Source organism: Antedon mediterranea, chromosome 1 (genome assembly GCF_964355755.1).
Source record: "Antedon mediterranea chromosome 1, ecAntMedi1.1, whole genome shotgun sequence".
Lineage (NCBI taxonomy): Eukaryota > Metazoa > Echinodermata > Crinoidea > Comatulida > Antedonidae > Antedon > Antedon mediterranea.
Window position 1 is genome coordinate 16,128,601 of NC_092670.1, and position 15,226 is coordinate 16,143,826.

Below are 15,226 nucleotides of genomic sequence, written 5' to 3' on the forward strand. Positions count from 1 at the left end.
TGTGACGAGATAAATCACAGTCAACAATAAAACAATTATTATTATATTATTTAGTGCTAAAAACACACACTGTTTATTTTATAATATTGGAAGTTCTTGATACTTTAAATCACCTGTGTTCAGTTAGGTAACAAACACGAACAAACAACATCAAAAAGTTTTACTCCGTAATAAAAATAGAGGGCGCAAGACAAAATCATAAAAACAATAGAGGAGAGGTACGTACGGTGGAAGTAACAAACTGAAAATGGAAAGAGATGCAGATTTTCTTGGCCGTTACCGAAGCATTTCTGGAAAACTTAAAAGGTATTTTATAGAACAAACAAACGTATAAATAGTCAAGTTATTAAAATAAACATTAAGATTAAAAGTATATGTAGTGTATTCACTTTTAAAACCATGTATAAGCTAGGCCCTATAGGCCTACATAACTAAAGCTTGTTGCAGACTAATATGACAGCTGACCGCGCCTACTTTCTACCCGAACACTGCACTAGTGATACGCCTACGCTGGCCTAGCTAATTTAATCGGCTAGTGGTAGAGTAGGATTAAACATAGGAGTTTTTTATCCTCTCTACGATGGTTTATGTTTAAAATCACCTGAATGTAGATAATAATAATATTAATATAGGTAAATTCTTCTAGGCCTATCATAATCAATGTATTTTAATTTATAATATAACATATTTTTTGTAGACGCTTCCTTCGTAGAAAATATTAATATAGGTAAATTCTTCTAGGCTAGGCCTATCAATGTATTTTAATTTATAATATAACATATTTTTTGTAGACGCTTCCTTCGTAAACCCAATGTTTCTGAAGCTATCGGACAATTCAGTAAGTCTCTTTTTGTTAATGTTAACGAACCAATTTTGTTAATGTCATATAATTAATTATGCCATTTAACTTATTTAATTTGATTGGTGCTTTTTTACAGATGCTTTAGGGAAAGTGCTTGAACTGCAGGAATGTTCCCAATATGCTGGACTCTGCTGCTTAGCAATGGCAAGGTGAAGTTTTCAGTAAAAGAAACTCATTAGTCAAAAGTTAGCTCTGTACATTGCTCTCTCATGCTTCAGATTTTACTAAGACTGAGCGAACTCTCAGATTTTCATTTTTTCTGAATTTTACACATGCTTTAAACCAGGAAGTGAATTTAAACTTTATTTTTAAACTAGTATTAGTAACACTGAATAATAGGGAGTTTTCGCAATCTTACGAATACGTTAACAAAAACGGATACGTCACGAACACTTATTTGTTTTTTGTAAGCCAGTAAAAATCTGTTTCGCATGGCAACGAAATATTGAGGGCGCCGTCCAAAATATGACTGCGGTAAATTTGAGCGAAGCGCAGATATGTGTTGCTTGGTGCTTGGCTGCCTAGGCCTAGCGTAACATCAAAGCGAGTGAGAACTTTAAAAACTGCTATTTATCAAAATTGACCTGGCATTTTAGTAAATTACTTTAGTAAATTATCTTCAATAAAAGTATAATTATATTATAATCATGAATCATTCCTGATTCAAATGCAAAATGTGCAAAATAGATCAAAAACTATACTCATTTTGTAGTTACGAATATGACTGGTGATATTCGTCAACACGAATGCGCTTTACGAATTTGAAATAATGATCAGCTCAAAAGTTTAAAAAATGTGTGACGTATCCGTTTTCGTTATCGTATTCGTAAGGTTGCGAAAACTCCCTAATAATAACATCATTTTTATGTCCATTTAATTTATTATTTGTTTTAATCAGGTGTGAACACACCTTAGCTAATGCACCAGGAGAAGCAAGTGCCCTTGTGAACGCAGCACAACATTTCCTGGAGGCAGAAAATGTTGATCAAAGTACAAGTTGTCCAAACTTTGAAGAACACCTATCAGCTGCCATCAACTGCTATGGTCATGCAATTAAGGTACGAGAAACTATTTATAGATATGTTGGAATATCTTGTTTATGTAACTAGTTAATGAAAGACTAAACATTTTGGCAAATTTAAGCCTAATGCAGGTCAAATTAGCAATTGAAATGACAGGTACCTATCTCTTGTACAGTATGCTAACAACAGTGAAAACACATGTGGTCGTTTTTGCTAAGCACACTTGACATCACAACAATTTACAGCGACGGCTGTACAGAGAGCGTGCGCGGTGGAATCGTAAATCTCGCAATTTTTCTGAAATCATATGTACATCCCTAATAAAACTAATATGGTAAAGATGTCCTAAGCTCCTTTATGTTGAAACTTATCAATGTTCTACTTAATAATAACTTTTTCGTTATTTTCAGGTGTATATTGAACAGAAACAACCTGCCTTGGCTGCAACATTGTGTCTGAGATTGGCCAATAGTTTGAAGGTACAATGTTCTCCACATCTCCACCACCCATCACAACAATGTACAATCACTCCTCCAAAAATTTCTCCTTTTACAGTCCAAGAACGTCAAATACATATTCAAAAGTAAAAAAATGTAAAAAATTTCTCTTATACTTGCATTTATATTTTATTCTTTAAATACGTTATTGATTTTTAAAGGGCTTAAAGAAAGCTGGCGAGGCCTCACTACACTACCAGCGTGCAGCACAGTTACAATATCAGGTACGCTATAATACAAATTTAAATATGATAATTCATTGGAAACAAATATATAAATTGATGGGCAGGGTTCATTTCTATTACAGTACATACATTTATTAAAATTTTTATATACTGTAAATTTTACTGTTGAACCTCCTATTTTATTAAACCTTGTTTATTGAGGGTGACCCAAAACAGCATGTGCTGAAATATATTGAAAACGTTGTGATCGTCTGGTTTGTTGACAGTGACCTGCGGTAGGCCTATTTAAAAAGTCTCAGACAGTAGCTGAATATATCTTACAAGTTCGGAAATAAGCAGCTGCTGTGCACGATTTATTTTTTATCGAGGGTGACCCAAAACAGCATGTGCTGACAGTCAAGGGTCCCCACATAAAAATAAGATAAAATGACATAATAAAATATATAGACAACGCAAAACTATCATAAGACAAAACATATAAACATACATGTGTACTTATTATTTGCCTATAGAATCCGCTGGATTGTTTGCATTCAATGAACCAAGTAGCTGATTGTAAAATTGAGTTATGTAAGTTATATATTTTTTTTTTTTTTTTCTTACAGTCCCAATTATAGTTTATTCCAATTTACTGTATATGTTGCTAGCCTGGACCAATTTTCCCCATGACAATATTTGTTATTACTGTATATGTAAAAAAATAGATCAGTTAATATAGATAACGATGTTGTACCACGCGTTCGATATTGCAAACACCTCGGTATCATAATAGACGAACATTTATCATGGAAAAATCAGATTGAATACATTCGAGGTAAAGCTCTAAATGGATTGGGTATGCTTAGACGATGTAGCTATTATTTTCCACAAAACATATTAAAACATATTGCAAACTCTATTGTAATACCTTACTTGAGCTATTGTAACATAATTTGGGGAAATAGTAGTCAAACTCTAATGAAAAGAGTTCAAACTATACAAAACAGAACAGCTCGAATCGTGTGTGGTCTAACATGGGACACACCTAGTAGTGAGGCACTAAGGCAAATTAATTGGTCACCTTTATTTTATCAAGATAGATATGAATGTTGTATGGTTATATATAAGGTTTTGACAGATAATGCCCCACCTTACCTAAATAATGTATTTACATTCAATGATATAAATTATAATCTAAGGCACAGTGATACACATCTATTCATCCCAAAGCCAAAAACCGATTTAAAAAAACGAAGTCTGTCTTATCGTGGAGCAATTATATGGAATAGTCTCAAGGTTGATACCCTTCCAAATTCAGTTAAGTTGTTTAAAACGTATCTGAAAAATGCATTGTAAAACATAATGGTATGGTAATCTACGATCTACATCCAACTTTTAAAATGGCTAAATACTATGTAAAATGTGTGTTTTATCACTATTATTTTAAGGTAAATGAAATCCAAAAGATTTATTATGTATTACAGTTGAATCCCCATGAATTCTACACTTCGATAAGGGTTTCCGTTTACACTGGAAGTACCGGTATGGTGTACCCTAAATAGAGGTGTCAGATGAAGGGGATTCTGCTGTAATTTTGTTTCTTTTCAATTTCAATTTTTTTCGTTTCTGTTGTATTTATATGGTGTTGATTTTTTGTTGTTTTGTAATACAGTATCACGAACTTGTGTAAAAACAATCAATATTGATTGAACGAGTTGTACTGCACATCAGTCTCGTGTCTAAATAAAGTTTATATATATGTACACATGTTTAGAATATGAGCACTGTTTCAATACTTTGACAATATTATTTTATTATTTACACAGTGCTACGCAACACAATTGATTTACATATACATAGCAAATTAGCTATTAGGACATGTTTACATAAATTATAATTGCTGCTTTGTTCCAATTTCCATATTTAAAATAAAATGCACAAGTTGTAAAGCGTGGTTCCCACTAGAGCGAGGCACAGAGACGTCTTGACGCAAAGTGATGTAATGCGTATCACAAGTGGGAACTGACGACGAAACAGTGCTGCAAAAATCGCAGATTTGATTTCACGCAGGCGGGACAAACACAGTTATTGGATAAGCATTTTCTTACAGTGCATAGGTTACGTTGCGTCGCTAGTGGGAACCCAGCTGTAGTCATTATCAGAGATTTCATTTTCCAGGTGACTATGATGGTGCACTGGCCGTGATGACAGAGATGGAATATTTAGCCAGAGAGAGAATGACCATTGGTTTGAATGGTCGTCCAGTTGGAGCTTTCCTGGACATACTGTCCAACTGTGAGATCAGTAGAGTGCTGCTTCTTATGCTATTACAGGTTCGGTTTTGAAATCATTTTACTGTCATTTATAGAATGCAACCAAATTGATATGTGAAACTATTTAAAATACTTACATAAACTCTCGGATAAGGACTATAAACCATAAATCCAGTGTACATATCATGTGAACTGTAAAGAACATAGTACATCTTTCGAGTAGGGGGTTACCCCGGTGTACTAGTACATTACAGTAACTGGTCATAACTGGGCCCTCTGGGAGACCAGTCTTTGACTGAAGAGGTCGCCCAGTATAAATTAATGATATCAATCAACTATTCTACTTTTTAAAAAAATGATTATATTATTATTTTTAGCCAACGCCTCAGCGAATTCGACCTGAGCATGCCCAGACGCTGGAACGATACTCGTGGGAGAGTAATGAAGATTCAACTCCAGGTAAGATCTTTGCATTTGTTGTATTAATTTGTTTTCAACTTTTGCTTTTTGTTAAAAAAGTTGCTAAATTTGATTTCATATTTTGTTTTTCAGATTGTTTAAGTGAAACGTTATTTCTACTACTCCAGTCATTAGTTGTAAGTATCTTTTGTTTGCACAAAAAATAAATATACACAAACTATTAATGTGAACAAAAATATGAAGCTTAGAGTAAATATTAGAATATTTGTACCCAGGACATGTATTTCTTTTCATACAGAAGTTGGGTGACCCTTCATGAAACGTCACAAAATAAACATGAATTTTCATTAGTCATATCCATAAGGTGTGACGTAAGAATTGATCTAACTAAAATTTGCTAATGCAAACTTTTTCTGTCGAGCCATCTGTGTAGTTGAAGGGATTAGACTATAGACTTTGCATGTCGATGTGTGTGGTTCAAATCCCATGAACAACTTCTTTTTACTTTATTGTGAGAGGGGGAGAGAACGCGATTATTTAGAGTGTTGGGTTAAGTTATATTTAGGAAGTAGTTCCGCTATCTTTCACATAACATAAGGAGTCCCCAACTTATGTACGAAAAAAAAAATTGCACCCAAAACACCCCATACTAAATGACAAGCATCTTAAACTTCTTTTCACATCACCTGACAAAACTCCACAGAGTTTTTTTAGGTGGTGTGAAAGGGGTACTAACCACCAGACTATGATACAGTAGTGCCAATTGTATAGTAAGTATTTCTTATGTGTTTTGTTTAGATGGCTTGTCAATCTAGAGATACTGAAGCATTAACTGCATTACAACAAGATCTATGGTGAGACATTCTTATATTATTCTAAATTAATTATGTATATCCACAGTACAGGTATGGATATTGTCATTCATCCAGGTAGTATTAAGTTTGGAAAATTAAATAAAATAAACTTGTATAGTAACCGGTGCGTTTCACGACCTATCCCGGTCGTATCATCAAGCCGAATAATGATAGAAATTATGACGATTGGTCTGTGACCTGTGACGGGGTTGAGGGGAGTATCCACAGTAAATAAAATATGAAAAATAAGCCTTATGTTTAATAAAAAGCTATATGAAATTTCTGTTTTATTTTTCTATAGGCCTTTATTATCGTCAACACATAATCACCTTTTACATCTTATAATCAAGACACTTAGCAACCCAGCCACACTCAGTATGGAAGAAACGTAGAAGATTTACACATGGCATTTTTTTTTTTTGTGGTCTCTGATGTACTCATGTAAACTCATATGTTGTCAATACTATATTTGCACTTAATTTTTAGATATAATTAAGTTATAATATAAATAATTATGTATATGTTAATATATTAAACTGTGCAATAATGTACATTTAAAAAAAACTAGTTTCGATTATTTCATTCTTTCACTTTCAAGTACAAAAGTATAAAATCATCAACGGAAGTTGATTTTTTTTGTCTACTCATAACATTCAATCTATCTTTGACTAATTGTAGGACTATACAGACATGGCTGTCTTTTATAACTAATGTTATTGTAAAATTATATTCTGCATATTTCAACATTACCTTCACATTAACCTTAACAAAACCTCGGGTTATGAAGTTGCACCATATTTGCCATAAAAGGTACGCCCTCTATATTTAGATCCAATAATAACCGCAATAACTGATCCAGGGCAGTGTAAAAGGTATTCCCTTGATGGTGACAACAACAACGTGATATATGAGATACCAGCAACAACAACTCTCACGTGCTCTATAAATAACTCGACACTTAAGAGGTGAGAACGACATGTTTGGTAAACAATTCTTTAGGGGGGTGCGTGCCATCCAATCATAGAACGGCACGGATGGTATTGACCAATCAAAATCGTCATCTAAATATCATGAATATGAATATTATTACCTGATTTAAATACTAGCTAAATAGATCAAATTATAGTGACCTGATGTGACCCCAACGATAGTGTAATAACCGGGAATGGAAAAAGCATATAAACCAGTAACACGATATAAAGATAATAGCTTTCGGATGTGATGACACTCTGCGACACCTAAAAAAGGTTCTCCTGTATTGTTTTGAAGAAGTAGTTTTTCTAGTAGGCCTACTGTGTACACTCTGGCCATTCTAAAACTTCTGACAAATTCCCTTATTTTCTTTCTCTTTCTTTCTTATTTTACCTATAAATATAAATTATAAACATTGTAACATACAAATAATAATAATTTTATCAAGGAAAGGGCTAAAAAATAGTTAAAACTAATCAAGTTCAGCGCCTAAACATTGAAATATAAATAGCTTACAAGGCAACTAGAATTTATTGTGAAAAATCAAAATGTGTTAAAGCTAGAAAAGCCTATATATTTCCATCCATGATTTCGTTTTTAAACAATGCAACTAGAATTTAATGAAACGTATACTTTAGTAACAATTTCGGCTTTATATTAAAATTTACAAACAAACTTTAAAATGTCACTATGTACTACAAATTTGGAAAAAGAAGTCCGTATGTTTATTTAATTTCTGCATAAGGATTTCTTCCATTTTCATCTTCATATAAACATTTGTGTAACGAAAATGAACTTGCCCTAATTTCTAATAATTTCCAAATTACCTCTGCCAACTCAACCATGAAATTATCCCGCTTATGCCATCCATATGGACCTTAATAATTTAAACGTAGGCATTACTTGAAGACCAATGACAAAAACGGAAATTGCCATGGAATACGATCTGTGAAATTGATAATAATAGGTAAGGCGTAAGGTCTAGGCCTACGTACGTATGAATTTCCAAAATGATGTACTGTACTGTATTCGTAACAAACAATATTAGTTGCCATTCTCATCCATATACGATTTAGCCTGGGGTGGGTTTCATCAAGGTCAAAACCATAGTAGGCCTATTATTAGCTGTTTTATCCCTAGCATTATGTGTATATTTTGCACAAAAATAAGAAAAAACAGGTTAATTAAATCCAAAGGCAAATACTGAAAACAGAAATGACAATTCAATGGGAATATATAGATAATATATAGTAAATCAAATAAACAGACGATGATCAAAGAGCTAAATAAAAAAACGTCACAATAGGAGAAATTATTTATATAAACAAGAATTTAAAACCCTTAAATAAACAAAACGAATTAAAAGCAATTCAATATATATATATATATACTGTCCTCATTGATAATTTGTCCGGAGAAATTTTAAGTGTCAACTTAACACGGTAATTCAATACCTATTAATGTATACAGGATAGAGTTCACAATGTAAAAGTTACAAAAGTGATGCCAGTTATCATTGATTTGTACAGAGACTCAGGAATGATTCCGTAATAGATTATATCATAAACATATGCCTCGGCCTATAAAGTCAAAGAAGATGTGACACGTGTGTTCAAATTGCAGTACTGTATCCTAATTATAAATTTGTAATGACAAATTGAAACAAGTTTGCAGATCTAAAATATTGAGACGGAATCGAGTCTTGGACTGTAGTATACTTGATGTTTTCCTCCTTAATTATAACTCTTACCACTCATTTGTTAATATGCTTTAGTTGTTGACTCAATAATATGCTTTTAGAAGTCGAATTTAAACTGATTTTTCAAAAGAAACATAATTAATTAAGTTTAAGTTGTGTTTTGTGATTATAATGCTTGTTATGAAAGATAGCATTTTTCTAATAGCCAAGGCTGTCCCGCAATCGACATCCTCTGGATTAAACTATTCTTATATTGTCGGTTTTTTTTAAAGAATCGAACTTGTTATGAACTTTTTAAAATCCTTTAATTGAGTAATTGAATATCGTTTTAAGTACAATGACCAAACCGTCCACCGGTTTAAAAATACAATGAACTTAACTGTCCTCTTTCCAACGTGGGACAACAATTCATTCAAATGTATATATTGTTGTTTCAGCAACAACGTCTCCATTTTCTATCATGGATTCCCCATTCTCATTTCTCTTTTTTATTTATTGAATGAATGTTCGCATTCTATGTCATGTTATATACAGCAACAGTCTCACAAATGAGAGAGTTCTGAGATTACATTACGACCTTCAACATTGTAAAATACCACTTCATCAACATGATACTGTTCAGAACGTAGGCCTACTCGTTGAGACTTTCCAGTTTACAAGTTGGCAACTTCAATGTTCTTTTCTGTGATATGATGTATATGAATTTGAAACCAAACCAGTTCAGTAATATCTCCATGCTCATTTCTTTTTTAATGGTATTCTATTTCACGTATTACCAGTCAAACATAAATGTGCAGAATATTCCGAGGTACATTACGAACTTCAACATTGTAAAATGTCACTTCATTCAACATGGCTTAGGCTGTTCAGCACATTTGTACTCTAAAAGTTTTCGGTTTCGATGTTTCTTTTCTGTGGTATTGAAAATTAAAGAAAATATTCCATGGTCTTATATTTTGTTAAATGTTTTATTTTTTTTTTCTTTTCTTTTTAAAGTTTAAAATAACATTTTCTCTCTTTAAAGTTAAACTCACGGATGTATCTCTCAACCTGTAACTTCACATTAAAATTATATTACCTTCACGTAATATTTTTTTTCCATAGAAAATACAACCAAATGTATACAATACGCCTATGTTCATCTAATGTAAATGTAACTTTACTATTATACATTCCTAAACAAATTCAGTAAAGTTCTACACTGAGCAAACAATTTTTGTCAGAATGTCGTCAAGTGCATAAAAATATATTCTTTGATTTAAAAAACAAAAATCTTAATCCCCTTCAGAATCGTTAATCTATCAACTAATACTGAAAGTGGTAAAGAATGTTTAACATCACATGAACAACATGGACGTTAAAAGAAAAACATTTCAACATTTTCTTCCGTAACAGATTGACGATTGTTTTGACCTATGACCTATTAAGCTTGAACCGAAATAACCGTGGGGTAAATGTGGCTGTAAACAGACAACTTTGAATAAACAGTATAATACTGTAGAGTCAACAGTTAACTTGACTTTCTATTAGTATATATCATATTACCAATGGCATATGGTGGTATTTATATAACTTGAATAGGCCTATATTTAAATCATATGGCTGTATTCCCCAAACACTAATATTTAAACTAAAAAAAAGTATATAAAAGTATTTTAAAGTGTAATTAAAATTACATTGGTGGTATTTATATAACTTGAATAGGCCTATATTTAAATTACATTGCCGTATTCCCCAATCAAGGGAAACACTAATTTTTAAAATAAAAAAAAATGTCTAGATAAAATTGAAAACACCTTCATTAAATTAAAATAGGGTACTAGCTAGCTATTGGTGGTGAATATGGCCTCTCTTGCTTCTAACAGAGAATACACTTTCAGTATGACAACTTTTTTTATCCAAAATACTGAATTTGAATTATACCTAAACATTTTTATATCCAATATAATTTATATTTAACAAAAAGATTTTCGGTAAATATTTATCATAAAATTTGGAAAACTTCAGTTTTTCTACGTACCAATTATATAACAATGATATTAAATGATAAAGTTTTAATAATTTTAAACAGTTCATTTTACTATAGGCATGTTTAAGCCCAATTACAAGTATTCAATATCAATTAAAAAGCACCAACTTTTTTTTTATTATTTAATCAAAATTTTCTTTAAAAAATTGTCAACTTCTATGTAGAATAAAAAGTGCATAAAAAGCACAACATTTATCATTTTATTTTTGGTATTTCTTTCCATTATTCAGAGTATGTAACTTATTTTATACCAGAATTAAATTTACAAACAATCAAATCCATTCAGCTTTTAAAGCTTACTTAACTTTCATCTAAAAAAGAAAATTATTTTTTGTTGTTTTCTAATAATAAAAATAAAACAAATTCAAACAAGTAAATTAATTATTAGGCTCGTTTTCCATTTGTCTCAAAATTCAATTAAAATAATTCTTTGTAGATAAAATTAAACCTTCTACGGTCTTTTTTAAAAAATAAAATATTCTTCTCAGATAAAAAGTCTTTTTCATGCAGCATTATAATTAATATTATTTGTGCAGCAGCTTTCACCTCACTTCACTGATGATAATTTATCCCTTCAGTGTGCTACTTGACCCTACATAAAGTTCAAAGTTCATGTCTTCCTCTGTAAAGGTCTTGCGTTCTTTATGTATCATCCAGGGTTCACATCAAGGCAAGCAACCAGCCAAGAAGTTTGCAGCATCAATGCAGCTAGCTCAACCTCTGCAACTTCAACTCAAACGTTCAAGTCCGTTAGTTCTTCCATATTTTCTTCTAACTTAATTGGTTTTGTATTCTCTGTGAAGAAAAGACATCAAGTTAAAGCTATACAAATTCACTATATGTTTTAAGTATGTGTTTCTTTTAGGTGTCGTGATAATATTTTAAAATTGTATTGTGCTATATCTAAGTGGGGTGCATAGGACCAAAAACCACCGTTCATCCTTAATTCTTGAGCCCATAGAACACCCACCTTTTGAAACCCATGTATTTCTGTTTTGAATTAATACTTTTTAGGACATTTTATGGATATTTGTTATTGTTATCAACTTACTTGGTGTGACAAACCATGGACATGGGTACTCCTTTGTAAGTATTCTCAATCCAATACAAAAGATGATGAAAGCGATCACACCACAGATTGCCGCCATATCCCCAAGACTCATCACTGTTCCACTACTCTCTGCAGGAAAAGAAATACATTTTGTTAAGTACACACTGAATGTGTATAATGAAAGAAAAGTTGCATATGGTTATTGAAATAAAAAAAAAGAATTTATAAAACAAATATAATATTCATATATACACAGAAAACACTCTTCTACAGCTCTGTCTACACTTTCACATTAGTTTGACAAAAATAAGTGTGATGTGCCCAAATATGAGTGATAGAGTTTGATTGATAGTGTAGACCTAGCTTAATACACACTATATCTAGAGATTCCTGAAGCAGACGCCAATACAAAGCATCAGCATAGATACAGAGGCTTCCTATATTTGCTGACTGTGTGTAGACAGAGCTTTTTGTGTTTCCTGAAAATTTACCTTTGTTCTCTTGCACATCTAGATCAGTTGATGTATTGACGTCATTCTCGTGCAACATTGTAGCAACTACGCCTGTACCTTGCACTTTGGAATCTTCTAAGTTAACATCCAAAACATTAGACACGCTGTCTGTTTTTGTTGGCTTCAAATCTAAAGATTCATAATTTAGCAATTAATAAATACGCAATAGCTTTTAAGTAGATGACGTAACTAAATACAATATTTCTGTAACATATAGAGTATAGTAATACTAAACAGTAATCAAACCATTTGTTCCATCTATTATAAATTAACTTTTAATTATTAATCTAAACTTTTATGATGCCCAATTTGATCCATTTATCTAGTTGCATGGTACAAAAATCATTAACCTTATAAAACACGGCACAAGTACTTGTTTGTCATAGACAGAACGAATCCATTCCCATTCACAAGGGACGCACAAGAGAGAAAAGCAATATGCTCTAGGCAGTACAGTTGAATATTGCTAAAATTTGTCTTTGTTCACGATTGCATACGCTGCCTCACAAAACAACTTGTATTGTTTCATGTTTAAAGAGTGCCTAGTTGAGGTCATAATGGGGTCACAGAGTTCTATGATCTTCCCAAGGACACAAAGGAACCAGAATGATTTGTTTTTAATTAAGTTTTTACTGGAGTCAATATGTTACAGCATAGTATACGGATACAGATATATTGCTAATTTGTTATATTTAAAATGTATATATGCAGCTATACAACAAAGAAATGTAAAATGTATTTACATTTGATAAACATAGTAATCTTTAAAAATGAATATCTATTATTATATTCAATATTTTAATTGTAATTCAATGACTACGGCATAAAAAAAAATATTAAAGAACAATGTTTTTCATAAAATAATTAATAATATTTTGAGAAAAAATAAAGGACCCATAGTACAGAAGAACAATATACAAAATATTTTTTTAAGACCATCATTAATCAAGACCAAGATTTAAAGTATTTGTAATTGTACCTTAATACCTTGTCACATCATGAAACAAGACAGAAAATTAATAGGCAAATTAAGTAAATGCAAAATAAACAAACAAAACAAAGAGAAAATGTGGAAAATACCTGAACATTGATGAGCACACTCAAAACTGGAAAAGATTTCAGAATCTGAATCACAAATATTTTCACATGGAACACACATTTCATTCATACAAGCTTGCAAATTTGGACACATATTCTTCTTAGAACATTTCAAATCATCCGCAAAAACGACTTGTCCAACAAAGACACAGACACTGATCACAAAGGTAGAAGATGAAATGAAGCTAGTGGAGGAAGACATGTTGAATGCTAAAGAAAAAGAAACAGAAAAAATTGTAAATTGAATCTAGTGAGCTGCTGAGGTTGATATGTTCTCGCAGTTCCCGCGACCCCGTCGTCTCCTCTAGTCTCGTCCCCTGCGCGGTTTTTAAAGATATCCTCCCTGTGCTGTGTCCGGTCCGTCAAGAGAATGTTGAACAATTTAAAATGTCTATCAAATATTTATTAATCCAACTTTAAGTACAATCACTTACTGTTTTATAACTCTACGTATAGTTTTGTATGTGTTTCTTCGAGAAGTTCAATAACCAACTGACACAGCTGGGTTTAAAATACCGGATAATTTAAACGTTGCCATAACCACGTACCTGGGAATAAGTAAATCACGCCACGATTCTCTTTCTTTTACTCAGTTCACGACGACAGAGGGCGACATGCTTTTTTTAGATTTTAAAGTTTTTTTTGTCATTTGTTTTTTAAATATAAAAACTGTATAAAATCCTTTTTAATGAAATTAGTTATATGCTGGTTTGTTAACTTAAATTCCTGGCCCGACTAAAGCATTTACAATTAAGAACATACACCCATTTTGTACAGTAGACCTAATATAGTAGGCCTATAATAGGTTGACTAATAATTGCAATTTAGCCTAAGTAATTTTACAGTACCGTTTGTATGTAGTTATGTATAGCAAACAAGGAATATAAAAATGTGGTTAGATTGATATTAATTGATAGGAACGAATCAGGATGGATTGTCACACAAAGGCGAAAAAGTTATAGGTTATGAAACTATAGGTGGCGCTATAAATGGTTGATATTTATTAAATGAATTTTTTGTATCATTTCTTGGTGGAAATAGTTTGAGTCAGTAAACCAACCAAATTCGTGTTGTTCAATTTTAAAAAACAATTGCCTACGTATTTTTACCCTCTTGCGGCGAGTTAATGAAATAGAGGTTCGCAAACAAACATTCCTGTTCCAGCACATGCTCCCTCCCCTGTGTGTGCGCAGACTAGAAATGTGTGTCACGTGACAGGACAACAGAATAGAGTGTACTAAGTCAAAGAATATAATTATATCACAAGAATGAGTATTCCGCGATTTTTGCATGAGAAATTTGTAACAGAGAGCGCCAGTGAGTGATGCCCGCCCTCATAAGGGCGGATGTATACATACTAAATAAGACTTGATTTAATAGATATTATACATGTCACATTAAATAGAATTGTGATACAGTAATAGTTTTTGCAATTGTAAACGATTTTATAATACATATTTATTAACAAACTAGTGTACATTCACTTTTACAGACAATTATTTACTAACATGCTAAGTTAGTTCACAAAAAAGGCCTAACACAGCAACACCAAAAATCAACGAATCGTTTACTCAGCAGCACGGCCTATTCTTTACCATTGCCGTGTACTACTCTACGCCCGGTAAATTAAGTATTGTTTTTATGATATAAATTAGTATAAAATACATGTTATTAATAGGACAAAATGTTAAATGTCATTAACATTTATTTGTTTTACCAGAAACAAGTTAATTATTAAACTATCCTTCGTGAAAACGCGTAAACACCAACACG

At 32.0% G+C, this 15,226-nt stretch overlaps 2 protein-coding genes across 2 annotated transcripts; one reads left to right on the forward strand and one right to left on the reverse strand.

The window, feature by feature from the left end:
* The first annotated feature begins 218 nt into the window (after positions 1 to 218).
* LOC140047048 (40-kDa huntingtin-associated protein-like) lies at positions 219 to 6,651 on the forward strand. The gene is made up of 12 exons (XM_072091848.1): positions 219 to 306; positions 792 to 838; positions 939 to 1,011; positions 1,761 to 1,920; positions 2,295 to 2,363; positions 2,543 to 2,605; positions 3,079 to 3,136; positions 4,724 to 4,878; positions 5,196 to 5,277; positions 5,371 to 5,414; positions 6,037 to 6,092; positions 6,394 to 6,651. The coding sequence occupies exons 1-12, from the start codon at positions 248 to 250 to the stop codon at positions 6,482 to 6,484; spliced, it is 957 nt and encodes a 318-aa protein (XP_071947949.1). The 5' UTR covers positions 219 to 247; the 3' UTR covers positions 6,485 to 6,651.
* A 2,865-nt stretch (positions 6,652 to 9,516) lies between these two features.
* On the reverse strand, positions 9,517 to 14,017 carry LOC140047056 (uncharacterized). The gene is made up of 5 exons (XM_072091861.1): positions 13,888 to 14,017; positions 13,436 to 13,663; positions 12,335 to 12,484; positions 11,844 to 11,972; positions 9,517 to 11,587 (listed from the first exon to the last, which is right to left on the reverse strand). Exons 2-5 carry the CDS (start codon positions 13,653 to 13,655, stop codon positions 11,526 to 11,528), a joined length of 561 nt encoding a protein of 186 aa, XP_071947962.1. The 5' UTR covers positions 13,656 to 13,663; positions 13,888 to 14,017; the 3' UTR covers positions 9,517 to 11,525.
* Positions 14,018 to 15,226: the final 1,209 nt, after the last annotated feature.

Excerpts from the sequence above, each read along its gene's own strand:
- LOC140047056 (XM_072091861.1), bottom strand. The coding sequence starts at position 13,655 with ATGTCTTCCTCCACTAGCTTCATTTCATCTTCTACCTTTGTGATCAGT. Across the intron at positions 12,485-13,435 it reads GTGTGCTCATCAATGTTCAG|ATTTGAAGCCAACAAAAACA; the intron begins GTATTTTCCACA and ends ATGAATCTTTAG. Across the intron at positions 11,973-12,334 it reads AGATGTGCAAGAGAACAAAG|AGAGTAGTGGAACAGTGATG; the intron begins GTAAATTTTCAG and ends CTTTTCCTGCAG.
- LOC140047048 (XM_072091848.1), top strand. The coding sequence starts at position 248 with ATGGAAAGAGATGCAGATTTTCTTGGCCGTTACCGAAGCATTTCTGGA. Across the intron at positions 5,278-5,370 it reads TAATGAAGATTCAACTCCAG|ATTGTTTAAGTGAAACGTTA; the intron begins GTAAGATCTTTG and ends TTTGTTTTTCAG. Across the intron at positions 6,093-6,393 it reads GCATTACAACAAGATCTATG|GCCTTTATTATCGTCAACAC; the intron begins GTGAGACATTCT and ends ATTTTTCTATAG.